The sequence below is a fragment of the Mustela nivalis genome, assembly GCF_964662115.1.
Source record: "Mustela nivalis genome assembly, chromosome: 9".
NCBI lineage: Eukaryota > Metazoa > Chordata > Mammalia > Carnivora > Mustelidae > Mustela > Mustela nivalis.
The window spans coordinates 110,686,362-110,713,746 of NC_139028.1; the positions used below are offsets into that span (position 1 = coordinate 110,686,362).

A 27,385-nucleotide genomic window follows, 5' to 3' on the forward strand; every position below is an offset into this window, starting at 1 on the left:
CAGGATAGACCACGTTTATACTGCAAAAACAGTCTCAATACATTTAAAAATACTGAATGCATATGAGGTCTTTTCTCTGACCACAATGACATGAAACTAGAAATTAATAAAAGATGGAAAACTGAAAATTCTGCATATATGTGAAAACTGAACAACAGATTTTTATGTGCCCAGTGGATTAAAAAGAATTCACAAGGGAAATTAGATGAGTTGGGACACCTGGGTGGCTGAGTCATTAAGCGTCTGCCTTTGGCTGGGTCATGATCCCAGGATCGTGGAATCGAGTCCCACATTGGGCTCCCTGCTTGGGGGGAAGCCAGCTTCTCCCTCTTCCACTCCCCCGCCTTGTGTTCCTCCTCTCACTGTCTCTCTCTCTGTCAAATAAATAAATAAAAATCTTGGGGCGCCTGGGTGGCTCAGTGGGTTAAGCCTCTGCCTTTGGCTCAGGTCACGATCCCAGGGTCTTAGGATCAAGCCCCCCATCAGGCTCTCTGCTCGGTGGGGAGCTTTCTTCCTTCTCTCTCTCTCTGCCTGCCTCTCTGCCTACTTGTGATAAATAAATAAAATCTTTTTTAAAAAATCTTTAAAAAATTAGGTGAGATGAATGAAAATAGAAACTCAGCATACTAAAACTTACAGAATGCAGTAAAAAGCAATTAACAGAGGGAAATTTATAGCTGTAAACACCTGTATTAAATAGAAAAAGGATTTCAAATCAATAATTGAACTTCCAATTTTTTTTTTAATGGGCCCAAAGAAAATGTACTGAGTCATGTAACTGAATGCCCAAAAGCAGGACTTGTTGTGGACATGGATTATTTCAGGGGCTTGAGCACTGTCCTCAAGATCCCGTGTCTCTCTTGTTCTCTTCCTGGTTTGACTGTATTCTCGGACTGGTGCTCCCTTTTGATAGCAAGATAGTTACAGTCTCCAACCTCATACTGTCATTCAAGACCAGCCCTAAACTTCAACATAAAGAACTTAGAAAAAGAAGAACAAATTAAACTGAAAGTGAGAAGGAAGGAAATTAATAAAGGTTAGAGTGGAAATAAATAAAATACAGAATTGAAAAACAACAAAGAAAATCAATGAAAACAAAAGTTGCTTCTTTGAAAAAAGTAACAAAATTGATGAATTTTTAGTTACAATGACAAAAGAGAGAGAGAAAGAAAAGACTCAAATTACTGAAATCAGGATGAAAGTAAGGACATTACTACCAACCTTATAGATACAAAAAAAGAATTATAAGAGAATATGATGAATAATTGTAGATCAACAAACCAGACAACCTAGATGAAAAGAAAATTTCCTAGAAACACACAAACCACCAAGAGTGACTCAAGAAGAAACAGAAACCTGAATAGACCCATAACAAGAAATTAAATAACTAAAAAATTTCCCATAAAGAAACGGCTAGGACCAGATTGCTTCGCTGGTCAATTCTCTCAAATATTTATTTATTTATTTATTTTAAAATATTTTATTTATTGGGGCATCCTGGGGGGCTCAGTCTTAAGCGTCTGCCTTTGGCTTAGGTCATGATCCCAGGGTTTTAGGATTGAGCGAGCAGGAAGCCTGCTTCTCCCTCTCTTACTGCCCCTGCTTGTGTTCCCTCTCTCGTTGTTTATTTATCAAATAAATAAGTAAAATCTTAAAAAGAAAAAAAAGAGAAAGAAAGAAAGAAAAGAAAAAGAAACCACCAAACTGTTTAAAAGAAAGAAAAGATTTTGGAGGAGGTGGAGATGAGAGTTACTGTTTGATGTATATAGAGCTTCAGCTTTACAAGATGAAAGCGTTATGGGGATAGAAGGTGGTGATAGTTGTACATCATGAATACATTTCATACCACTGAACTTACACTCAGAAATGGTCAAAATGGTCAACTTTATGTTATGTATATTTTATCCTAATAAAAAACGTTGGGGAAGAAACCCACCTAATACCCTGAGATGCTTGGGTGGCTCAGTGGGTTAAGCTTCTGCCTTCAGCTCAGGTCATGATCTCAGGGTCCTGGGATGGAGCCCCACATTGGGCTCTCTGCTCAGCAAGGAGCCTGCTTCCCCCTCCACCTCTGCCTGCTTCTCTGCTTGCTTGTGATCTCTCTCTCTCTGTGTCAAATAAATAAAATCTTAAAAAAAAACACAAACCCACCTAACACCCTTTCATGATTAAAGATTCCTTAGCTTGATAAAGGAGATCTGTGAAAGTCCACAGTTGGGGCGCCTGGGTGGCTCAGTTGGTTAAGCATCTGCCATGATCCCAGAGTAGTGAGATCAAGCCTCATTTTGGGCCCCTGCTCAGTGGGGAACCTGTTTCCCTCTCTCCTTCTGCCCCCTCCCTGCTCATGCTCTCTCATTCTCTTTCAAAAGAAAATAAATAAAATCTTCAAAAAAAGAAAAAGGAAATCCACTGTTGATATCATAGTCAATGGCAAAATACTGAAAGCTTTCCTCCTAAGATCAGAAACAATACAAAAATGTCTGGTCTTGTCACTTTTTTTTTTTTTTAAAGATTTTATTTATTTATTTATTTAACAGAGAGAGAGAGATTGCAAGCATGAACAGTATGTATAAGACTTGTACTCTGAAAACTACAAAACATTGTTGAAAGAAACTTAAACAGACCTAAGTAAATGAAAAGATATCCTATGTTCATCGACTGTAAAGAAAGTAAAGTGATCTACAGAGTCAATGCAATCTCCATCAAAATTCGCACTGCCTTGTCTGCAGAAAGGAGCAAGCTGATCTTCAAATTCATATGGAATTGTAATGGAGCATACATAGCCAAAACAATCTTGAAAGGGAAGAGCAAAATTGGAGAACACTTTCTGATTTCAAAACTTGTTAAAAGCTACACAATCCAAACTGTGGTACTGGTGTAAGGATAGACATATAGATTAATGGACAAAAATTTAAAGTCCAGAAATAAACCCATACATCTATTGTCAATTGATTTTCAATAATAGCGCCAAGACCATTCAATGGGGAAAGAATCATCTTTTCAAGTAATAGTGCTTGGAAAGTTAGGTATCTTCATGCAAAAGAATGAAGTTGAGCTTTTACCTCACACCACATACAAAAATTAATTCAAAATAGGTCAAAGACCTACCTATAAGACCTGGAACTATAAAACTATAGAATACTTAACAGTAAATCTTTATGACCTTGGATTTGGTAATGATTTCTTAGATAAGACATCAAAGAACAAACAACAAAAGAAAAAATAAACTGAAATTCATCAAAATGAAAAAAAAAAACTTTTGTGCATCAAGGACATTCTCAAGGTGAAAAGATGACTCAAAGAATGAGAAAAAACATTTTTAAATTCCTATCTTTCTAATACATCTAGGGTCCAGAATATATAAAGAACTCTTATAACTCAAGAAAAAGAATATATGGGCAAAGGATCTTGGGCAAAAGACTTGGATAGACATTGCTCCAACGAAGACATGCAAATAACCAACAGGCATATGACAGGTTCAACATCATTTGTCATTAAGGAAATGCAAATCAAAACCACCGTGGGATACCACCGCACACACACTAGGATGGTTTTTTGTGGGGTGGGGGTATAGCAAGCATTGGAGAGGACGTGGAGGAGCAAATCCCTCATGCATTGGTGCAAATGCACTGGAGCAAATCCCAACACCTCGTGTGTTGGTGGGAGTATAAATTGTACAGCCCCTGTGGAAAATAGGTAGGTCCCCGAAAAGTTAACCACAGAATGACCCTATGACCCAGGAACTCCACTGCTAGGTCTATACCCGAAAGAACGGAAGACCCGTTTAAAGATAACCTTGTCCATATATGTACACAGTAGATTTTTTAAAAATGGGAACAATCCAGATGTCCATCAACGGAGGAATGAATAAACAAACTGGGGCCTATCCATACAACGGAATATCATTCAACCCAGAAAGGAAAGCAACACTGTCGCCTTGCTATGACGTGGATGACCCTTGGAAACGAGATGATGCCAAGTGAATGCAGTCAGACGTAACAGGACCAGTATCATAGGATCCATTTATAAGAAATGTCAAGAGAAGGCAGATCCATAGGGATAGAAGAACAGACCGATGATGACCTAGGCTAGGAGACAACGTTGAACAGGGAGAGACTGCATGGTGGGTACTGAGTTTCCACTCGAGAGACAAGAAAGTTCTGGAATGAGTGGTGATAGATAGTTGAATGAAGTAAAAGTCACTGAGTTGTACACTCAAAATGGTTAAAATTTACGGTATATGAATTTTGCCTCAATGTTTTAAAATAAAAGACAGGAAGGAAATACATCAAAATGATAACCTCTGGTGATGCTATTTTTTTCAAGGCTCTGTATTTTCCCACCTATCTACAATGCACTGAAATCTCTCTTGTCGCCGCGTGAAGCCAGCCTCTCAAAGCTCCGCTTGCACACAGATCTCCCCGGGGGCTTGTGCAAGCGCCGATTCTGATTGAGTGATACCAGGTGGGACCCAAGAGGCTGCATTGCCTACAAGCCTCCCCAGATCTCCCTTGGAGCAGCCGAAATCCGAAAGCCAGCAGCCCAGGGCGCTGGACAGATGGAGTTCGCCAAATCTGTGGGGTTGACACAGAAAAGACACGTGCTTCTCCTTGCCCTCCTCCAGGGGCCCAGGTGGCATAGGGCAGACTTAACCTAGAATAAGTATTTATTATCTGAAATTCAGATTTCCCTAACTGCCCGCTATTTTTTTTTTTTTTTAAGAATTTATTTGAGAGAGAGAGAGCGTGAGAGAGGGAGAAGCAGACTCCCTGTGGAGCTGGGAGCCCGATGAGGGACTTGATCCCGGGAGTCCGGGATCATGACCTGAGCCGAAGGCAGTCTTTTAGCCAAGTGAGCCCCCCAGGTACCCCCCCCCCTTTTTTAAAGCTTCTCTCTATTTCTGTTTGCTAACTCTGAAACCCCAGCCTGGGGTGGGGAAGGATTGGAACTGTGGTTGTTCCGGCAACCTGTGCCCAGCTGGCTTGCTGGTCTTGTGGACCTAAAGGAGAGTGACCAACACAGCCTACTCCTCAGCTGGCTTCCCCCACTGCCCTTGGGCCTGGGTCACTGACCTGGCCACCTCCTGGGGAAGGTGACTCTCACCCACCAAGCAGAAAAATCCCCTTTAGGACATAGCTGCCGGGCAACCTTCCCAGCTGACCAATCCATGGTCAGGAACGAAGGGCCAGGGGCCAGTGTGCAAAGTCTCGACTGCAAGGAATTTGCACCAGGCAGATTTAGATTTGAGTGGAGGCTTGAGTGAGTTTACTTAGCTTCTTTCTGGGCCCAGACACTTACTTGTCACAGGTAGCTTCCCTTCCTATTCCCCAGTTCTTTTTTTTTTTTCTCTTCTTTTTTGAAGGTTTTATTCATTTATTTGACAGAGATCACAAGTAGGCAGAGGGGCAGGCATCGAGAGAGAGTGGAGGAAGCAGGCTCCCCACTGAGCAGAGAGCCCAATGCGGGGCTCGATCCCAGGACGCTGGGATCATGACCTGAGCCAAAGGCAGAGGCTTTAACCCACTGAACCACCCAGGTGCCCCCCTCTTCCCCGGTTCTGATAATGAGATGAAATCCTATCGAGAAAGTGCTCAGAGCCCTGCTTGGCACCCAGTAAATGCTCAGGATATTGGGGAAACCATTGTTCCTTATCTTTCCCTCCCATGGTGCTAAGCACAGTGGGCATCTGCACGTGCTTGTGGAGTTGAACAGCAGGAACATTCTGGAATAGTGAAGACTCACATGCTCTGATCGAGACAGGGGACCTACTTACACCTTCCAGCTCTGGCTCTTAATTCTTTGTGACTTGAGGTTAAGTCCGTTTCTTTCTCTAGGCCCTCATATCTTTGCAAGATAAGCATCGGGAGAGCAACAATCTGGATCATCTATCACAGTGTGTCAGGCTGTTAACCTACCCATTCCACAGATGAAGAAGCCCTAGGCTTCTAACTTATAGTGAAGGTACGTCAGCACTTAGGCCTTCTTAAACCTAGTGCAATTCTCCAGGAGAAGCCTGGCCTGTGATCAGCTTCTCCCCCTCCTCGCCTGCCCGTTAGCCCTAGTTCTGAGCTGGTGGGGTAGGGGGCTTGTGGATGGGGTCTGCGCCTCACCTGGCTGGGCTCGGGAGGACAGAGTCCATGGGGACAGGGCAGCTCGGAGATGCCAGTGTTCTCGCCAAGGCTATGGTGAATCTTCTTGCCTACTGTCTCTGGTTGGGCTGGCTCTCGCTTAGTCCATGCTATTCCATTGTCAGCAGCAGGACTGGGCGTGGTGAAGCTGGACCCGGTGTGTCCCAGCCCCTCCCAGTCCCTGTTGTCTTTTTGCAGGAGCCAAAGCTTATGCGTTCATCTCTTGGGATGTTGAGTCTATCCAGCCTTTTAGGGATCAGGGCCACTGGCCCCAGTGGAGAGATGCTATTGTCTGTGTGGCTTCCAGGTCCCAGGCTGGCAGTGTCCCCTCCCTTGACCAGATATGCCAAGCCCCTTCCTTTTCTGTCTTGGCTTCTGCCCTGTTCTTCCTGTGATTGGCCCAAGAGGGGGCTGTAGGCTGGCAGGTACCCTACACAGAGCCCGGAGACAACATCCAGGGCTCGTTGTCCCACCAGAGGGCTCCCTGCCCACCTTCCCCAGCCAAGCTGGCTCCTCTTCTTTCTGCCCAGCTGAGGCAGGGCCTGGAAGGGCACAGTAGCACCCTCTGTGATGCTCCTGTTGCCACGGTGATCCCAGATGAGAAGGCTGTAGCATTCTGTCCCTGGAACCTCCACCCGTCTTCCCAGCTCTGTTTTCCCTGTCTCTAGAGATGGCTCTCCACTGGTGGCCTCAAGAGCAATGTGTCTTCTATGTACCCCCTATCCCTTGGACCTCCCTCTAACCCCAACAGAAACCACTGCCCTGACTGGTAAGCCTCCAGCCCCCAGAAACTGACCTCACCAGAGAGGTGACAGTGTGAGTCGTGGAAAAGCCACAGGAATTAAAATGAGAAGACCCAGATTTTAGTCCCATCCTGGCCTTTTGGAGTTCTGTGACCTTGGACAAGAGAGGCCTTGAGCTTCAGCGTCCTCCTGTATAAAATATAGATGAGAAAACCCTACTCCACTCACCCTCAGGAATGCCTCTGTGACTTTGCGTGGGCTTTCCCTTCTAAGTAACACCCTTCCATCCTTCTCAGCACAGGCAAACTCCTACCCATGCCTCAAGACCCAGCCCAAATGCTCCCTCCTCTGTAAATGTTTCTCTGAGTTCTGTGGCCTTGACACACACTTGCCATTTTGTGTTAAAGTTGTTTGTTTCCTTCATTTTTATTTGACTAGGAATTTTTGGACACAGGAATCAGATTAGGCTTAGTTCTGGCATCAGAAATGGTTTATTGGATGACTGCTTTGTGGATCAGAAAGCAGAAGAGGCGGACCCTGACTGGGTTGGAGGGTTGGAGGGTTGGACCCCATTTTTGCAGGGATCAATCCTGGGGCCCTTTGTCCAAGCATGGCTTGGATCAGTCAGTGCCTGTTGTGGCCCTTCTGTGTGCCTGAGACGCACCTGGCTGGCTAGGGACATATGCATGGCCGGGACCAAGTGGAAGAGACCCTGGCTTAAACCTGGGGTCTACCTGTCTTAGCACTTGGGTATGGCCAGGAACAGCTGCTTATGGGGTGCCCCGGGGGCATCTGGGAGGGGAAGGGGACTGGTAGAGCACCATCCGCCGGTCCTCCTGGGACTTTCGGGATATTGACAAAACCCCTGCAGTTCAGGGAAGAGAGGGAGGACTTCAGTTGCCACTGTGTCTTCCAACTCCCTCTCATGGTTCCACAGCTGCTGGTCAGGGTCAAGGAGATGAAGGAGACATCCAGTGTCCGCTCCCGGTTTCCTACAGATTCGGACTACCTAACAGGACTTCCAGGTCCAGAGCCGGCTAGTCAAGGGCGCCCTCCAGTGGTCACCATCGGGGAGGCAGGAACCTGATCGCGCAAAAAGAGACGTCTCCTCTATTCCTTCAACTAACACGGAGTCAGCATCCCGGTGCCAGGCGTGGGGCCAGGCACATGTTTCATTTTTAGTTAAAAACATATTGATCATCTGCTAAGTGGGAAGCTCTCTCTTGAGTGTTGCTATGATTTGGTGGGGCGGAGGCAAGGGAATACAAGGTTGGGAATTATTCCTCACAACAGTGATAATCGACCCACACTGGCTGTCCTTTCCCTGGGGAATTTGAGAAAACATCTAAGTCTGGCACCAGCTAGCCCAACGGAATCTGGAGGGGTGAGGCAGAGGTGCCAGGGGCAAACAGCCAGGTATGAGAACCACTGGTATGGAAAATTGACTAAATTGTTACCCACCATTTTCATTACTGAGGTACTTGTTATTGTCCCATTCTCTGGATGAGGAGACTGAGGCTCAAGGTAAGGACAAGCAATGGGAAAAATGTTTCCCACAGCACAGGCACAGGGTGTAGCCAACAGTCCTAAAAGGCTGTTGCTGATCTCTGAAAAGATTCCCTCATAACTGGGATGGCATTATTTTAGCTGTGATTAGAAAAGTAATCAGGGTTGTTGTGAAATAATCTTTTCCCCCAGGCAGTGAATTATAACGGCAGAAGTGGAGTGCACAAAAGTCACCTGCAGGGGTGCCTGAGTGGCTCAGCGGGTCAGGAGTCTGCCTTTGACTCAGGTCATGATCCCAGGGTCCTGCGATGGAGCCCCTCATTGGGTTCCCTGCTCAGCCGGGGGCTTGCTTCTCCCTCCCCCTCTGCCTGCTGCTCCCCCTCCTCGTGCTCTCTCTCTGTCAAATAAATAGGTGAAAAATCTTTTAAAAAAAGTCACCTGCAATCTCAGCATTGTTAACACTTCGGAGTATGCCAGGGAGAGTCAGAAAGAGAGAGGGAGGGAGGAGGAATTGGAGAGAGGAGGGAGGAGGAGGAACGGATTTATTTTAAGGCTGGAGGTCATATTGAAAACCAGGGTTTCAGAAGGTCGGATCTGAAGACCACTGGCATCCCAATGCCCGCCCTGCTCATTAGACATGCAGCACCCCTCCCCCACCCTCCCCCTGGGTGGCAGAATCAGACTCTGGAGAAAGATCCCAAGCTGCATATATATTCCAGACCATTCTCATGGCCACTCACTGAAGACTAACAGCCACTGCGGCTTCGAACTTCCCCAAGAGGAGCCCGTCCTGGACACCCATCGCTTCCAGTGGCTTAGGAGGCCCTCCTGTGTGGACTGATGTATTAAAATACTTGGATCCCGGCTGCCCTTGGGGACCCGGGTACATACTCCCATTTTGCATGGGCTGGCTCCACGCCAGCAGCATCAACACCCGGGTTGCTGTGTCATCCCGCACCAGGCCCCAGCCCCCACACGGCAGCCTCCTGCCCCTGCACCCCACCCCCTTCTTCCATAGCAGTGAACCAACCTACTAACTGGATTCCGCAAGCCAATCACAGCCTGAATCACCTATGATGTCACCATCAGCCAATCAGAGCTCCTCACCAGCATAGGCAGACGGCCTTCACTCTTAGAAAGGTGATAAGGTGTAAAGCAATACCTTCCTTTAGGAAAAGGGACGCTGAGGCCTAGGAAGGGGCAGAGGCCCACTAGGGTCACTGCACACAGGTGGCAGAGCCAAGATTAGAAGCCAGGACTCCCAGTGTTCTTCCTACTGCCCTCCATACTACCAAGGCCCCATAGGGCCTGGCCCTTGGCTTCCTTAACCTGTGTAGCTTCCTGGCACAGGAGGCAAAGACCAGGGCCGTGGCCCTAGTCCCCACAGCTCTCCCTGCAAGACCTCAGCGGTCAGAAGGAGATCCTTCGATCTCTGTATTTAAGGGCCTGGAGAAAATGGCAGGGTTGGGCCCATGGGAGAGGGGGGCTGCCCCAGATTCTAGCTCTGTCTCAGTGCCCAGTCCCCAGCACCGGCAGGAATTAGGGGGCACCCCGGCCAGGCCATACTGGCTCCGGCTAATGTGCGGATTATGGAAAGGTACCCAAACAAGGCTCCTTTGTGGAAGCCCTGCCTTAGGGAGTCAAGTGACCGCTTAATTCAAGCATGGGCAGGGCCAGCCCCGAGGTGTGGGCTGGGGCACTGGCCATAAGACCCCTAGGAGTCCCCCCGGTCCAGTGGCCAGAACTGTTGTGGGATAGTCTGAGAAGACTGGAGCCCCTCCCGTGAGTAAGGGTCTGCCCAGGCAGGCTGGCTGGGGGGGTTTGGAGGGCCTATGGGGTGGACGGCAGTCCCTGCACTGGTGCGTGAGATGTACACCCATGGGCCGCACGTGTGCATGTGTAGGGGCACCTGTGCGTGTGTGCCGAGTCTCTGAGGTGGGCGTGAGCTTGGTGTGAGGGGGCACAAAGACAGCCAGAGCAAGCGGGGAGAGGCTGGGTGTCAACGCAATTGACAAGCAGTGTCAGTACATTGCTTGCAGAAGTTTTACTTGAGCACTTCCTATGAGAGCACAGCGGGAGCCTCCATTCTCAGGAGGGAATGGTCAGTAAACAAGCAGACATCCTGCAGAATGGAATTTCAAGTAGGACAAGATAAACGCTGTGTAGAGAAATCGACAAGATGAGGGGACAGAGAGTACCAGGGGCAGAGTACAGGGACAGTGGTTGGGAACAGCCTTTCTGGACAGGTGACCTAAGGTGGGGATGAGCCGTACAGTTAGATGAGAAAGAGCTTCCTCCAGGCAGAAGGATTAACAAGTGGAAAGGCCTTGGGGGTCACTGTTCAATAGACGTTATTTGAGCATCCCTACCAGCCAGTGTTCTGGGCACTGGGGACAAGGCAGTGGACAAGACCCACCAGGCCCCTTACCAGTCTTGCTCCAATTGGTGATTGCGGGTGCTTGGGGGAACTGAGGAACAAGGTGGGGTCAGGACACCACCTGGCTCAGGGGACCAAGTCCATTATGAGGACTTTGCTATTGCTGCTGTCATTGCATTTGTCATACAACTTGAGGGCACGGAGCTGTGCCAAGGCTGTGGGCAGCTCTGGGCTTGCTTCCCTGGTTTCCCATGTCCCACAGGCAGGAGGAGCCAAACGGGCCTTTGAGGCCACCTCCTTCCCCTCCTGGTGTGCAGACAGGAAAAGTGAGGCCCAGCGCAGGGAAGAGTCTAGGCTAAGATCATTATGAGGCCCAGACAAGCCCCATCCAAGCCGCCACCCCACCCCAGTCAGTGTCCCTCCCTGTCTGCCTGCTAGGACCCAAACCCACTTGCTGCAGCCCAGCGCCCGGCCATGACAGTCACGTACTCAAGCCAAGTGGCTAATGCCCGCTTAGGCTCCTTCTCCCGCCTGCTGCTGTGCTGGCGAGGCAGCATCTACAAACTGCTCTATGGAGAGTTCCTCATCTTCCTGCTCAGCTACTATGCCATCCGTTTCATTTACAGGTGCAGAGGGACAGGCTGGGGCGGGGACCCGGGAGGGCCGAGGCCCAGGAGGGCCGCAGTGGGGCTTGGGACAACCAGCCAGCCAGTCAGTGGGCTAATATACCAGTAGACCTTGAAGGCTGATCTGAGCTCCTGGCCAAGCCTGGGTAGGGGGTAGGGGGATTGGGGGCTGAGGGTTGGGGTCCAGAGAGGAGGTAAAAGAAGGCAGCCTGGGAGGCAGCTCTGTGCAGGCTGGGAGTATCTTTCCTCCAACCCAGGGAGAGGCTTCTGGAACCCAGGCCTTAGCTGGTCCCAGCCAGCCAGCCTATTTTCCTGAGTCCCACAAGTTCACAGGCCCAAACTGTATTCCCCATCCCCATAAAAATGTTTACTTAAATAAAATAGAGGACAGATATGATCACAGAATATATGAAAGCATTCTGAATGGAAAAAGCACTAATGACTGAAATGGACTGAAAAACTATCAAATACAGAAAATTCTTAATTTCATAATTACAATATCAGTAACAAAGCACATTGGTTTTCTTTGGTTGTTGTGCAGGCACCAACATATGTTGATTTAAAAAAAAATAGACTTTATTTTTTAGAGTTTTAAGTTGATAGAATTGAGCAGAAGATAGAGAGTGTCCGTGTATCCCCTCAAGCACACACAGTCGCCTCCACTACCAACATGCCACAGCCAAGTGGCACATTTGTCACACTAGCTGAACCCACACGGACACTCCACCACCCCCCAAAGCCCACAGTTTACACTAGGGTCCACTCTTGTTGTACATTCTATGGGTTTGGACAAATGACATTTATCTACCATGACAGTATCATACAGAGTAGGTTCACGGTCCTAAAAACCCTCTGCACTCAACCTACTCATTCACCTCACCTCACCGTGTTTTTTTAAAAGACCAAACCCTCTTTGTTTGAACCTGCTTTCAAGCTATCTTTTGGATCCCTTAAAAAGGTCAGTGGTGCCTAAAAGTGACTCCTTCGGCAGGACCTTCCTTCCTATAGATCACAGAAAACCTCCTGAGGGTGCCTCTTCCAGCCATGGAGCCCAGGTCTCCTTGGGGTTTGGGACACCAGAGGAGTGGGACCTAGCTCAGGCCAGAGGAGGGGCCCCAGGCAGGGCCAGTGAAAGGGACCGGGAAGTGGTGGGGGTAGCAAAGAGGCAGTCACACTCCTACCCTTGGCCTGGCTGGAGCCAGTAGGGGTCTCAGCCGCGTCTTCGCAGGGTCTACACATCCCACACCACCCCCTTCGCCCCGCCCCAGGATGGCCCTCACGGAGGAACAGCAGGTGATGTTTGAGAAACTGACCCTGTATTGTGACAGCTACATCCAGCTCATCCCCATTTCCTTCGTGCTGGGTGAGCTCCCCCTCTGGCGTGTCGGGATCCCAGTGGCTGCTCCAGGCTCCACACAGCTGGACTACAAGGAACTAGCTGGGGGAAGGCCGGTGGTGCGTCGGTGCCTTTCGGCTGTTCAGGGATATGAGGAGACTGCAGCTAGACGGACTTAAGTTAGACATTAGGAAGGACGTTAGCACTCAAGACCCCAGTTTCTGAGGGCAGTGCTGACATAGTCCCTGGAGCCTCTGAGCAGGAGTGGGGGGAGGGGAGGATCTAGAAGGGTCCTGGAAGAGGCAGGGGACCCCCAGGAGAGAGAACTGGAGGCTCCTAGGCCTTCATGCGGGGCTCCGATGGTCTTCCCCTCCTGAGCGTCTTTCAGAAGGATCGGGGCTCGGCCCGCTCCCATCAGAAAGATGGAGAAACCGAGGCATCGCCCTCGCTTGGCTCTGGCCGCAGCCTGGGCCCTCGCCCCCCGCCCCCTCCCCCGCCTCTCCTGCCCAGGCTTCTACGTGACGCTGGTCGTGACCCGCTGGTGGAACCAGTACGAGAACCTGCCGTGGCCCGACCGCCTTATGAACCTGGTGTCGGGCTTGGTGGAGGGCAAGGACGAGCAAGGGCGGCTGCTGCGGCGCACGCTCATCCGCTACGCCAACCTGGGCAACGTGCTCATCCTGCGCAGCGTCAGCGCCGCGGTCTACAAGCGCTTTCCCAGCCCCCAGCACCTGGTGAAAGCAGGTGGGCGGACCCCGGGGCGGGGCCCGGGAGGGAACAGGGGGCGGGGCCGGAGCAGATGGGTGGAGCCAGTGCCTCCGGACCGAAGATTGGGTGGGGCCAGGAGCGGGGTGGGATCGAGACCTCGTCTAATTGGGCGGGGCGGAGTCGGGCGCGAGAAGATGGGTGGGAGCGGGGCGGGGAACCGCCTGTGAGGATGGGGTCTGAGATAGGGTTAAGGACCGTTGAAGGATGAGGGAAGAGTGGGGACTGAGGGCGGGGGGCGGGGTGCTGGGAACTGGCGAGAAAGTGCCGGTCGGCCTCCCTCTGCCCTTTCCTGCCCAGTTCCCGCGGTTTTCAGTCTGCATTTCTGCGACCTCCGTCCGTGAGACAGACCCTTCTCACGTACGGAGGTCAGAACAGCACGTAGTGGGCACTCAGTAATTATTTGTTGAAAGAAGATGGCAAAGGAGTTCCGTGGTCCCAATGAACTTGGGCCTAAATCCTGGGCCTCGGCAAGGCCTGGCCAGTACCCAACCCCCAACCCCGCGCCATCTGATCTATGGCTTCTCCTACCCACTGCCTTCTTCACTCCACTCCGCAGGCTTTATGACCCCCGCGGAACGCAAGCACTTGGAAAAGCTGAGCTTGCCGCACAACACGTTCTGGGTGCCCTGGGTGTGGTTTGCCAACTTGTCGATGAAGGCGTGGCTTGCAGGTCGAATCCGGGACCCTGTCCTGCTCCAGAGCCTGCTGGACGTGAGCTCACCACACTGATGGGGCTGATGCGGAGTGGGGGTGGTTGTACCCCAGGTGGAACAGCTTCCTTCAAAGACAAGGCTTGAGGCTCTTTCTAGAACCTGCCTTGGTATTGTAGGACTTTGACCAACAAGGATTCCACAGCCCACTGTAACCCCTCTCCCCAAGTCCCCTCCCAATTCGTCTCTAACGTGAGCCTCTTCTCAGAGGCTCCTTTTTGATAGATGTGGAGGCTGATGTCCTGGCTCCTTTTTGATAGATGTGGAAGTTGAGGCACAGAGAGATTAAGTGAGTGACCACATAGCCAGGGCTGGGCCCTGAGTGCCGGTCCCTGGCCCCTGGGGAAGAGCTGGGGTTGAGCCTAGGAGAGCAAAGAGCAGTCAGAACCCCAACCCTCCCTCCTGCTCCCCAGGAAATGAACATCTTGCGCACTCAGTGTGGACATCTGTTCGCCTACGACTGGATCAGTATCCCGCTGGTGTACACGCAGGTGAGGACGAGGGCAGTGAAGCTGTCCCTTAGGGAAACAGGGACTGGGAGGACTCAGGAAACAGCCTGTGATGAGAAGGGCTCACTTAGGGGCTAAGAGGCTCATCCTGGGAGTTAGGTGTGGACTTTGCAGCTTCTGACAAGTTTGAAGAGTCCAGACTCCTGTCTGGTTCAGCCCAGTGGAGGGAATGTGATTATCCCCATTTTAAAGTGATCGCGGAGACCCAAAGTCACAGGAGGGTGCAAATCAGAGCAAGGACTTGTCCTCCCAGGCTGGGGAGCTTCCTGACTCCAGGTTCCCAGCCAGCCCATTTCTGCTGCCACCTACCCACCACCCCCCGCCCACCCAGGTGGTGACCGTGGCTGTGTACAGCTTCTTCCTGGCTTGCCTGATTGGGCGGCAGTTCCTGAACCCAGCCAAGGCCTACCCTGGCCACGAGCTGGACCTCGTTGTACCTGTCTTCACGTTCCTGCAGTTTTTCTTTTACGCCGGCTGGCTGAAGGTGAGAGTCTGCGATGAGAGAGAGAGAGATGGGCTGTGGTCGTGGCTGGAAGGGTCATGGCTGGCCAGGAAAGGAGAGTTTCAAATGTGGGAAGTAGAGTGCTGGGCCTCCACCACAGCCCTCTGGTCTGCTCCTTCCCTGTGTCTTTACATATGAAGACCCTGAGACCCAGAGAGGAGTGGGACCTGCTTGAGGCCAGTCTGATCCCAGAGCTTCACCTGAGGCCTTGAACTTAGCAGGCTGGACCGACACAGGGAAAGCTCACTTGTCAAACCATGGGCTATGTCCCCTCGAGAGAATGTTCCCCAGATGTTTGTCCGGAACAAGGGAAATGCACAGAAGAAGAACAGCAGTCGCAGGCCCTGCTGGAGAGGCAGCCCCTTTGGGCCTGGCGATGAGGCTCTGGTTCCAAATTTGTTCCCTCGGCTTAGTAAAACAGAAGTCCTGATGCTGACTACTCCAGCCCCCATCCTTCCAAGGCAGATTAACACCACCTCTTCTCCCTCAAGATATCCATCTGTGATGGGGGTGGTGGCGGCGGCGGCGGTGGGGGGGGGGGCTCCCATCCCTGTCCCAAGTGGCTTTTCCAAGTATTCCTCCCACTACATCCAGGGCTCCTCCTAATAGGAGTTCTGAAGAACACAGTTTTCTCCGCATCCCTATTTTTCCTCTGTTTCTCCCACACTCTCTGTCTCTTCCTCTTTTCCTTTACTTTTTGGTAGTGGTGGTGATGGTAGGTGGCCCCCTCCCTCCCTCTCATCCACATTTCACATGTGTGTGAAACACACACACACACACACACACACACACACACAGATATTCCCTCATCCCTATCCGCATCCTCATCCCTGCAGTCATCTTTGGTTTCTAAAGCACAAACCAGATCACACCATTTTTCTGCTCGAAATTCCCTAGTGGCTTACAGGATGTCTCTTGAACCCTTAATGCAGCCCCTCCCTGCTGTGGAGATTTGTTCAGGGGGCCTAATGCAGAGATTTGTGGAGTTCCAGGGAAGGTACAGGAAGGGGAGGGACTGGGGTGACTCTACTAAGTGACAGGCTCAAGGACAGCTCTGGGTGTTGAGGGAGCAGCGGGCATAGGAGAGGGGCTCAGGCTCGATGACCTGAAGGGAGGGGGACTGTGTGCGGGGGCCTATGAGCGTGGGTGGCTGGAGCCCTCACATACTGGCTTTGAAGATGGTGGGCAGGCAGCAGGGGCATCGTGGCGGGGGTGTGTGGAAAGGGCAAGAGCCGAAGTTTAAGGGCGCGGAGCAAGGCTGCAGGGAGTCTGCCTGAGGACTTCCAGAGCCCCCTCCCCTCTCTCCAAGGTGGCAGAGCAGCTCATCAACCCATTTGGAGAGGATGATGATGACTTTGAGACCAACTGGATTGTCGACAGGAGCTTGCAGGTTTTTGGGGAGAGAGGGAGCCTGTCCTGTGGACCTTCCCTGAACTGAACTCAAGGAGGGGGCCGCACGGCTCTGCAGGGAGGCCTCCTGGTGAATTGCTCTCCCCCCTCCCCAGCCAACCATTCACCCCAGCTTTTGAGGCTGCATATAGACATCAGTCTGTCCATTTCACAAGTGAGGAAACTGAGGCCCAGAGAGAGGGAAGTGATCTCTCTCTGACCTTGGGCTGACCTTGCTTTTTGGGCTTCTTCTGTGCCTGGGAACCAGGTGTCCCTGTTGGCTGTGGATGAGATGCACCAGGACCTGCCTCCGATGGAGCGGGATATGTACTGGAATGAGCCGGAACCACAACCCCCCTACACAGCTGCTTCTGCCCAGTCTTGTCGAGCCTCCTTTTTAGGCTCCACCTTCAACATCAGGTGAGCAGTGCCAGGGAACCACGTTGGTGGGTAGGAAAGCCTACGCACGAGAACTTGGAAAAGCTCTAGTTAATATGTATTGGATGCATGCTGAGTGCTGGGAACTCCACTAAGCTCTTTATATAAACTAGTTTTTTCTTCCCCATAATCCTGGTTTGGTATCTCGAGTTTTCAGATGATTAAGTCCAAGTTCAGAGAGGTTAAATAGGTTGCCCAGCCCAAGGTCACATAGTTAGCAAGTGGCGCACTGGGACCCGGTGTGTCTGCTTCTACCTCCACACCTGCAATCCTTACCCTGTACTGCTTAGTAACTCCTAATCTATAACCTATAAGTAACCTAGTAACCTATAAGGGCTTTCAGATGCCTCCAGCCTAAGCCTCCCATGCCCAGACTTGGAAATTGAGGCCCAGAGAAAGAAGGGACTTACTCAAGGCCTGACAGTGATCAGTGATGCAGTTGGAATGGCAGAGCCTGGTTCCTGACTCTGGTCCAAAGCTACACTTTCTGATAAGCCAGGATGTTTAGATGGGGAGTGAAGGGGCGGGGGGGCGGTCCCCTAGGATGGGGGTGGGGCAAGCATGTACCAGCAAGAGGCTAATTCATCACAGGTACCTTCTGGGTAGTGTCTGTGCTACAGTACAGGCCTTGGGTCACCCACAGCAGCCGAACTTTCCTGCACCTGGGTCCCGTTTCTCTGATTCGGTCTGATTCCCTTGTGAGCTGCAGCTGGGCCACATTGTCCTCTCTGCTGTAGGACAGTGGAGAGGACTGTTCGGAGAATCCTCTGTGTGTCAGGGTCCTTTCCATCCAGGTTTTCTTCCACAGCATTGAGTATATTATCTTTTAAAAATCAAATACCCTACTAAGCCATAATTTGAATTAGCTAGAGTTCTTCGTGGGTATGAGGAAGTTTCAAAAAAGTGATGAAGGGTGGAAGCTTGCTTAGGTCAGAAACATTTCTGGAAGTTGCTTTTGAATTCCATATGATCTGTGCTCTAATGGCTGAGGGTTGGGTGGGGAACAGAGAATATTATACATAGACCTTGTCTCCAAGGAACACACAATTTAGTGAGGAGGCTCACACCCAAGGCCCAGACTCTGGACACAAGGTACACGGTAGTGGATGCCTGGGAGAGACAGGACATAGGAGACAGACCACCTTTGGCCTGGGAGGGGGCCCTCCAGCTGGACCTGGAGCTGGGCCTCGAAGCATGGGGAGAATGTGGACCCCGGCGACAGGCCACGTTCTGGGATAGTGGGCTTTCTCCTGCAGAGTAAAGGCTTTGGGCTCCCAGGGGGCCACACTTCTCTTTGTGGATGCTGTTCCCCAGCCTACCCAGAGTCACTCCTGGGCCTGATCTCACCCACCACACCTGGGGTCCAGTAGTTTGGGTCGCTTGGAGGGAGGGATGTCGGAGAAGATGGAGACGAGGAGAGAGCCCTTCACGAGCCAGGCTAGGGAGCTTCGCGATCGTGGGCAAGAGGGGGCCCCAGAACAGTGAGGTGAGCTGGGCTGGGAAAGAGTAAGAGGGCAGTGCAGTACAGGACGGGTCAGGAGAGAGGGGAGTCCAGGCATTGTGACGAACACTGTGTGTTCTTGGCTTTGGGTCAAAAGGAGGTTAAAGAGGGGTAAAAAGAAGTCGGGTTTGGCTTTGGTCCTTTGTGCCCTACTCAACCCCGAGTCTTACACTTCTTTCCAGTCTGCATAAGGAGGACATGGAGTTTTGGTCAAACCCACAGGAAGAGGAGGAGGAGGGCACACACACTGGTATCATTGGCCGCTTCCTAGGGCTACAGTCCCACGACTACCATCCCCCCAGGACAAACTCAAAGACCAAACTACTGTGGCCCAAGAAAGGAGGCCTTCTCCATGAGGGCCAGCTCAAGAAACTCGGGGGTACCAGGCAGAACTCTAGGGACCAGGAAAGCAGCAAGGCCTGGAGGATTAAGGAGGAGGATGCTTTTGAGACTGCTGCACTGTACGGGAGGTCAGGCTACCACAGTGCCCCACAGACACCCCTCAGCCACACACCTATGGTCTTCCCACCTGGACAGTCAGCACCCTCAAGCCTTCGCAGAGTCTCAGGTACAGACGGTGCTGTCAAAGACCAAAGCCTACAATCCCTGACTCCTGGGACAAAGACCAGTTTCGAACTGCTTCCAGACAGTGCTGGGTTCTCAGCAGAGCCCCCAGAATCGGGTCACCTGAAGAGGAAAACTGTCGAGTTTAACCTGACAGACATGTCGGAGACCCCTGAACATCATTTCAAAGAAGCACATTCGGACCAATCGACTAACCTACACACTATACTGAAAGGTCATGAAGATCCCTATTGGGCCTTGGAAAACAGGTGTGTCCTCTCTACCTTTAAGGGTCACTTCACCTCCCCCCACCGCCATGGGTGGGAAGGCCCACCTGACCTTCCCTTGCTGTGACTGTACCCTTCTACCTTCCTGGGAGCCCATTTTCCTATGGTGCCCTCACCACCAGAGCATGCTGTACTTACCAGCACTGGCTTGGGGCACACACCTGGCCACTTCAGCAAGAGCCCTAGAAGATGAGAGCTTTTGACATCACTAGGGAAGAGCTCTCTGGGTCCAGGGTGAAGGGAAGGGGAGGTTGCAAGGACAGGACAGATGGCCGGTGGCCACCAAGCCAGGCTTAAGCGCTCAGATATTATGCCTGGACCCAGCTTACTTTTGAGTAGTAGATGCAAAACCATGAGGCAGAGCAGGGGGGGGGGGTGTGTGGGGTGTTTCTGGGCTGTAGCACAAGGACTCCACTCACTGCCCAGGGATCGTCTATGAAGACTCCCCCATAACCTTAGTGACCCTGAATTACTTCCAGAAAGTGTTACACCCCCGGAAACTGGCAGATGGTTAAGGTAAGGGTATCCAGGTCCCTTGGGATACCTCACTGCTTTGGGGTACCCAAGACTTCTGAACATAAATGTGCTTTGTGTCTCCTTGCGGTCACCCACTGGGGTCACAAAACCATTTCCCCCCATTCTGGATCTCACCGTTAGATCCACTCTACCCACTACACACCTATCATGTGAGAACTGAACTTCCTGTTTTCTGGATTTCCAAGCAGTCACTGCTGTTGTTGAAGTAGTTATGAAAAACCTGAAAGAGCTAGTCTTAGATCTAGCTCAACAAACTTCTACCCATCACTGCAGTTTATCTGGGAAAGGATGTGAACACAGTCGTTAGCAAGAAGAGTTGGCTCCGCGGGTCCCAGACACTCCTCCTTCTGTATTTGAGGGGTCCTGACCTTTGCTGTTAACTCTCCACTTAGCATTATCTTCCAGATTCACATTGTAAACCCTTCTCCCATTCTCTAGGGATGAAGCACATTCTTAGCCTGCTTCCCAACAGGGGATGCTTCACTGGCCTGGTCCTACCTGCACGTACACCAGCAGGACACTGATCCAGTCACAGCCATACAGCCGTCCACACTGAAGATTGTGTTCATAGGACAGCCTGAACTAAATGGTTAGCTTAATGGGTAACAAAATCCAGTTTCAGGACTTAAGCTTTTAAATGACTTTTGTACATAAAAATCATGAAAACCTGGAATGAACCATTATACATGGAATCAGGAGTCCTTAAGTCCTGTCTTTATTTAACACACTCAGCCTTCTTATCTTTTCCAAACTTAGGATTTTCCTCCCAGGCATTTCATGTTGGTCACTGTGATTCAACTTCCAGCACTTGAACAGATATTCTTCGCAAGGATGATCTAGATACATTTCCAGCCCAAGAACTCAAATGACAGTAACTGGGTACCAAATTACTTTATTTGAAGGAATGGTACAAATGAAAGAGTTAAGTAGATGTTTTGGTACAACTTATAGAAAAGGTAAGGTAACCCCAACATGCATGCATGGCCTCAGGGACCAGGTGGCTCGGGAGACAGCCTAAGGCTTAGCTCTCACTATCACTGTTTCCCAAGGTGTGCTTGTCAAAGAGATACTCTGCCATGCCAGATTCGGGGGCCCCCATCTTGCGCAGGTTGGTTACGTGGTCACCCAATTCTTTGATGGATTTCACCTGCTCATTCAAGTAGTGAGTCTCAATGAAGTCACACAACTAGAAAACAGAATGGGGAAGAAAGTTAATGGTTAAGCTTTCCCAGCCCCCAAGGGGCAAATGACTCCTTCCAGTCCGTCTCCAATTGCTAATACTCACATGGGGGTCATTTTTATCAGTGGCCAGTTTGTGCAGTTCCAGTAGTGACTGATTCACACTCTTTTCCAAGTGCAATGCACACTCCATTGCATTCAGCCCATTCTCCCAATCATCACGGTCTGGTTTCTGAAAGAGGAGGTCACATCAATGCATCTGTAGCTTCTACAGATTAATCCACTAGTCAGCAAGCACCTAACATGTCAGCAAAAGGGACATTCAAGTTTCTCCAACAGTTTCCAACTTAACATCCTTGCCCATTACCCTTCACCTTGTTTAGCTGAAATGAAAGGCCTAAAAAAAAGCACAGAACCCAAAAGTGACCCCATTTTGTAAGGCCAACTGCTACCTTGGTCATTTCTGACACCTGACGACTGCTAGATAAATCACGAAGCAGGGGATTTCTAGGAGCTTTTGTTCACCTTGATATCCTGAAGGAAGATTCGGCCACCTCGCTGGTTCTGCAGCTTCATCAATTTCTCAGCATGTTCCCTCTCCTCATGAGATTGGTGGAGAAAATATTTGGCGAAGTTCTTCAAAGCCACATCATCACGGTCAAAGTAGTAAGACTGAATGGGGTTCATGAACATGTTTGTTAGGAACACCCAAGAAAGGCACTCTGCCACCTCGCCTCTCTCAAAGCTCAGCAAGAAAGGGGGCTGCACTGAAGGACACCAGACGGGGGTGGGGGATAGGGGGCAGCTGGCTGTGTTCCTGAATTGAACACAACACTAAAATTAGTCTGACTAAAATAAAACTTGGGTCCTAGAAAGGAAGTTTACTACAAGGAACCTTAGGAGTATCATAGGGCATTGTCCCCAGCATGGAATTCAAGACTGTTATTAATGCGTTCTTCTAGCCAGTGTCAAATTTGATTGGAGAGGGTGTGGGTGCTATTTACCCTGCACAAATAGTGCCTTCTCTCCCCACTCCCTGATTAACCCGTGTCAGAACAGCTTGCCAGCTTAGAGCAGACCATGGATTTCTAAAATTAACCCATTAGTCAAGGTGACAACTGTTGCCAATGCTGGGATCTACCAAAAAAAATCGCCAGCAGAAAGCAAAAAAAATTTGTTTCAGTTTTAGATACTTGCTCTATTCACCCGTTCCTGAAATGCAACGGCAGTCGGGAAAATCCAGGCCTGTTTTCAAACCCATCTAAAACTTGTCTATTCTCGGACGATTTGCAAAATCGTAAGACAATTCTAAGCAAAACTCCCACCACCCCGCCTAATAACAGAATTTTGGAAAACGAATCCCCCTGATCAGTGCGTGGAGAAATTCTTTGCCCAGTAACCGTTGGTGTAGTTTATCTAAAAACCAAGGGTTCAATTAGCAGGCGATAACTCTCAGGCACAAAAAGGACCAAGCGCGTGCGTGCCCGGGCCAAAGGACAGATGACTAAGACAGCTGTGTCCGCAGAAAAGATTTCCACGCTTCAATTCAAGTGGGACTCAGAGATAAGCACAACAGAGGGGTGGCGACGGCTGCTCAGAGAGTGGTCGGCCCACGAGAGATAAGGCACTTAGCACCAGCTCCCCACCCCCCTCAGCCACCTCGGTTGCCATTCGATACCATTTCCCAGCAGGCTCCGCCATAGGGGGTAGGAGGGGGAGACGGGGGCTGGACCACTTCGCCCCCATTACCCAAGCAAACGGATGGCCCCGGATCACGTGATCGACGCAGGCGGGATGAAAACACAAAAAACCACTTTCCTAACTGCGGGATTGTACAGGTTGCAACGGCTCCAACTCTGGGATTCCAGGAGACCAGGCTCTTTAAGTACAGAGCGATGCGCAGAGGCGGCCCTCGCCAGAGAGGGAGCCCTCCCACGGGGCAGTGGGAAAGGGCGGGCTGGCCAGAACTTCTGCGCAAATGCTGGGAGGCCTCGGGCACCGTCCATTTTCCAGCAGGACGCGCGGAGGCGGGACGGCCAGCGCCTTGGCCACACCCCCGCCCCGCCCCGCCGCCCGGGGACACCGCCCCCGCCCGCGGGAGAGCGCTCACCATGGACAGGTAGACGTAAGAGGCGTAGAGCTCCAGGTTGATCTGGCGGTTGATGGCGGCCTCCGAGTCCTGGTGGTAGTTCTGGCGCACCTGCGAAGGGGACGCGGTCGTCATGGCGGCGGCTGAGGAGAGGCGGCGGCGGGCAGCGGCTGCGCGGCGCTGGAGCGGCGACGGGGGGCCTTGGAGCGGTCCGAGGACGCTGTGAGGAGATGGCGGAGGGCTGGCTCTGAGCGGCCGGCCGGGGCGAGGGGACGAGCGCCGGGTTCCGTCCAAGCACTGTTGAAGCAGGAACCCGCGGCGACTCTCGGCGGAGATGTGGCGCAGTCGGCGGCGGCCCCTACTTATAGCGGGATCGGGCGTCAGGCTCATCCGGCCAATCAAGCTGCCCGCCCGCCGTGCGGAGCCCCGCCTTTTCCGGTGGGCGCGCGGCCCCGCCTCAGAGCCATGGGGGAGGGGCGGCCCCGCCGCGGGAGGCTTTGCGTGTCCCGCTGCGCGTGGGGCTCGGCGGGTGTCCTTTCGAGCCCTGACGTCGTCTGTGGGGCCGCAGGGAAGACGTGGGGACCAACGCGAAGCCCAGCCCCGAGCCCTGGGCCCAGGGCGTCCTGGGTCTCGGAACCGACGGAAAGTGCCCTTGGCCCTGGGGGCGTCGGGGCGAGTCTGAGCCCGTCTTGTCCAAGGGCGTGTTAGGGATCCGAGCGGTAGGGCAGCAGTTACCGCATCCGAGGTGATTTCCTCGTCTTGTAAATTACAAAGTGGAAACCTGGGCCCTACGAGGTCGTGTGAGTCATAGGTGGAGCTGGGAAAGGGTTCACTTTCTCTTCCTCAAGGTCTAGCTGGGAGCAAAACGCGGGCGGACTGTCCCCCGCCCCTCCGATTCCCGCCGATTCCCGCGACCCTGTCCGCCTTCGGCTGAAAGCAAATATGGCTCCTTGTGCTGCTTATACAACAAAGGCTGGGCGGGCGTGTTTCCCGGAGACACGAAGAGCGCCTTCCCGGAGGGAGCCGTGGGGGTGAGCCCCTGGGCTTCTGAGAAAATCGGGAGAGCGGGGGTTAGAATTGAAAGGAGAAGCCACTTGGATCGGGAGACAAGTCATGAGGCCTTTCTGCAACGGCCGCCATTGCCGGCCCCAGTCACGGGAGACTCAGCTGAGGGGCCTTGGAGGGAGCCCCCTCCTAGGGTTACCCTTGGAGAGAAGCTGATGGGGCTGAATGTGCCACAGGCTTCCCAGGTGCAAGAAGCCCAGGAAGGGCAAGGCCACCGAGCCTGGCTTGCAGCTGCGTCCCAGGCACGGAGTGGGTGTGAATTCGAGGGTGGCAGAATTGCTGCTAGGCCCGGGCTCCTTTCTTCCAGTTCCCCCCAGTCGGCTGGCTTCCAGGCTCCCTCATTACCAGGCCCTTCCACACATGGGGGCGACCTGTCCAAGACCCTTTCCACGGTGTTCTCAATCATGAAACTGGAAACTGAACTTGCCAACCTTAAAAAAGGAAGGAACGCTACTAAAATACTAAAAGAAGTTTCTGATGGAATAGTGGTGATTTCTCTTTCTTGGGTCTTTGCTATATCATTTCAAAATGAACATATGTTGCTCTCAGGGGAAAAAAAAAATTAGTGGGGCTTGAGCTACAAAAAAATAAGCAGAAGGCTGCTGGGAGAGTGTAGACAGGGGGTACCTTAGTCTGAGATAGAACGTCAGGAAGGCTTCCTTCCCTAGGAAAGTGACAGTTGAACCAAGTTTGAAGAAAAAGCTGGAAGGGAGGTAGAATGGAGTAGGAGATAGGGGAATTCCAAATAGAGAGAACAGTATGTACAAAGGTAAAGGCATGGAAATGCATGGCCTGCCCAAGGTACCTTTAAGAAAATGTGTTGGCCTGGTGAATGCTGGAAAGATGATACAGGATTGTGTACCATAAAAAGGGTTTACATTTTATTCTGGGGAGCCTGGAGACACTAAGGGATTTCTAACCAGGGAGATACCACATTTGTTTTATTTCTAGAAATCGTGCACTCTTAAGGTAAGAGTGCAGAGTCATCCGATGCAGAGCTCTTCTATATAACCATGAACACCAGTTAGAAAATGTAATGAAAGAAAAACATTTTTAATTTACACTGGCAATAAAAGCTTCAAATACCTAAGAATGAAGTGAACAAGAAATAGATGAATATAAGAACTATAAATGTTTGCTGCTGGACAGAAAAGACTTGCATAAAGGAAGAAATGCCAGGTTTCTAGATAGCCAACCTCAGTTTTGTAAAGATGTCAAAGAAACTCATACATTCAATGAGATTTCTGTAAAACCTCATGGTGTTTTTTGGAACTTGACAAAATGATCCTTAATTTTTTTTTGGAAGAGTGCGTGTGTGGAATAGCTGACAAGCATCTGGGGGTTGGGGGGGGGGAAAGGTTATGAGGGTAGATCTACCTTCCCTGATATTAAAAAAAAAGGTAGCATAAAGTACTCTAGGCAGTTGGTACCAGCACGGGAAGTGTTAACAATCCTACCCACAAACTTTCAGGAACTTGGTGGATGCTAAAGTGACATTTTGAATTTGGGGAGAAAAAGTGGATTCAACACGATGTTGAAACAATTGATAGTCATGTGGGCAAGAAATGACTCACTGAATTTCAAAACATATTCCAGACAGTTTAAAAATTCAAGCCTTAAAAAAACAAAGCAAAACACCTATGAATTTACTAGAAGAATGTGTAGAAGATTATCTTTTAGAATTCTGGGGTAGGGAGTGTTCTTTTGAGGTTGTCAAAAGGCATAATTGGGCGGTTGGCAGATTTGACTACCTATAAAAAATGAAAAGTTGGATGACCAGGAGGTTCAGCGACACAGAAGATGGGAAAGAGACTGTGGGCCACACAGGAGCCTGAGTGGTACCTGGCCACCCTGGAATGATGGCAGAGAACGACCAACTGTAGGATTGTGCCAAAGAAAAAAGCCAGAGTCTTCGAAGAGAGAGAATCTGCCAAATAAGAGAAAATCAATGACACTACAATTTCTGAAAGAGTTCCAAATCGTAACAAGTTTGCAGAACTGAATTACCAGATCACCTTGGTGACTGGCTGTACTTGATTACCGGAAGGAGGTTAATTTAGAACAGAATTGGGCTGTTGGCAAGAGGAAAATAAAGAATCCAGAATTTCTGGTATTGAAGATAGAACTGTTTGTCTTTTTCAACTGGTAAAAAATAAAATTGAATAATACTTTGAGTAACAAAGGCTTATTATCGTGAATCCTCAAGACAATGACCAAATGAAGGATATGGCTGTCACACAGTTTGTGAAAATGAATTAAATTGTTCCTAGTAAGTCCTTTCAGTTGGACAAAGCGCTTAGACAAAAGAACAGGGGGTATGGTTCTACAAAAACTTGAGAAGCCCAAGATACATGTCGTTAAATCTTTGAGGGAAGCATACCTAGAAGAAAAATTGTAAGTATAACTATAGGAATATGGAGCAGACTTGAATGAAGTAGGTAAAAAGCCAAAAAAAATTGTTTTCTTTGCAAAAATGCATGATTTTTTCAAAATGAATTACAACAAAATGCACAGAATCTTAGATGAGTTTTGACCCTTGAATACAGCTGAAATAAGATACAGAACATTTCCATTATCCTAGGAAGTTCTTTGGTATCCCTTTTTAGGAGATTTCCCCTGTACCCTCACCCAAGACAACCACTCTTCTGATATTTTTCGCTATTGATTAACTTTGCGTGTTCTAGAATTTCATATAAATGGAATCCTACAACAACAAGCTATAGGACAAAGATACCATAAAGCAAGTTAAAATGCAGATGATAAACAGACTTGGTATTTGTGGCTCCGTAAGTAGTGAAGATGCGTAACTATGCCAGATAATATTTATTTCTATGGGTAATTATATATTCTATACACACAGGTCAGTCTTTGATTGTCCTTCCTGCTACCAGATACCATAAGCTCCCGGAGGGCAGGCGTGTTTCCATGTTCATCATCTTGCACTTTCTGCATTTTTCAAGACGCTTGTTACTGGGGCTCTGTATTCACTGCGTCAACAGATGGCTTCAGGATTGAATGTAAAGAATGGATTACAGTCAGGCCACAGGCTGGGTACCTGTTGGGACGCAGCAGCCTTGGTTCTCCACAGAAGAGACAGCACAGACAGGATGCAGTGGCAGATGGGCTAACAT

At 50.3% G+C, this 27,385-nt stretch overlaps 2 protein-coding genes and 1 long non-coding RNA gene across 4 annotated transcripts; 2 read left to right on the forward strand and 1 right to left on the reverse strand.

Annotated features, from left to right (window-relative positions):
* The first annotated feature begins 6,756 nt into the window (after nt 1–6,756).
* LOC309840538 lies at nt 6,757–8,079 on the forward strand. The gene is made up of 2 exons (XR_014298656.1): nt 6,757–6,897; nt 7,809–8,079. It is a non-coding gene; the product is annotated as an uncharacterized lncRNA (long non-coding RNA).
* A 2,786-nt stretch (nt 8,080–10,865) lies between these two features.
* Nucleotides 10,866–21,139, forward strand: BEST1 (bestrophin 1). 2 transcript variants are annotated; one of them, XM_082748090.1, is made up of 10 exons: nt 10,866–11,380; nt 12,649–12,743; nt 13,227–13,460; nt 14,041–14,195; nt 14,608–14,685; nt 15,035–15,187; nt 16,515–16,595; nt 16,863–17,014; nt 18,716–19,366; nt 20,360–21,139. In XM_082748090.1, the coding sequence occupies exons 1-10, from the start codon at nt 11,229–11,231 to the stop codon at nt 20,376–20,378; spliced, it is 1,770 nt and encodes a 589-aa protein (XP_082604216.1). In that variant the 5' UTR covers nt 10,866–11,228; the 3' UTR covers nt 20,379–21,139. The 2 variants fall into 2 exon arrangements, with proteins under 2 accessions (XP_082604216.1, XP_082604215.1); XM_082748089.1 differs by lacking the exons at nt 10,866–11,380; nt 12,649–12,743; nt 15,035–15,187 and having other exon boundaries at nt 12,904–13,460.
* On the reverse strand, nt 20,794–26,431 carry FTH1 (ferritin heavy chain 1). Its single transcript, XM_082748107.1, has 4 exons — nt 23,211–26,431; nt 21,626–21,772; nt 21,207–21,332; nt 20,794–21,107 (listed from the first exon to the last, which is right to left on the reverse strand). The coding sequence occupies exons 1-4, from the start codon at nt 23,577–23,579 to the stop codon at nt 20,943–20,945; spliced, it is 807 nt and encodes a 268-aa protein (XP_082604233.1). The 5' UTR covers nt 23,580–26,431; the 3' UTR covers nt 20,794–20,942.
* Between the last annotated feature and the right edge of the window lie 954 nt (nt 26,432–27,385).

Bases quoted from the DNA above. Each gene is read 5' to 3' on its own strand.
- BEST1 (XM_082748090.1), top strand. From the start codon at position 11,229: ATGACAGTCACGTACTCAAGCCAAGTGGCTAATGCCCGCTTAGGCTCC. The intron at 13,461-14,040 runs GTGGGCGGACCC...TCCACTCCGCAG, and splicing joins CCAGCACCTGGTGAAAGCAG to GCTTTATGACCCCCGCGGAA. The intron at 15,188-16,514 runs GTGAGAGTCTGC...CCTCTCTCCAAG, and splicing joins TTTACGCCGGCTGGCTGAAG to GTGGCAGAGCAGCTCATCAA.
- FTH1 (XM_082748107.1), bottom strand. From the start codon at position 23,579: ATGAGCCTGACGCCCGATCCCGCTATAAGTAGGGGCCGCCGCCGACTG. The intron at 21,773-23,210 runs GTGAGCGCTCTC...AACCCCATTCAG, and splicing joins CTTACGTCTACCTGTCCATG to TCTTACTACTTTGACCGTGA. The intron at 21,108-21,206 runs GTGAGTATTAGC...TCTGTTTTCTAG, and splicing joins CTGATAAAAATGACCCCCAT to TTGTGTGACTTCATTGAGAC.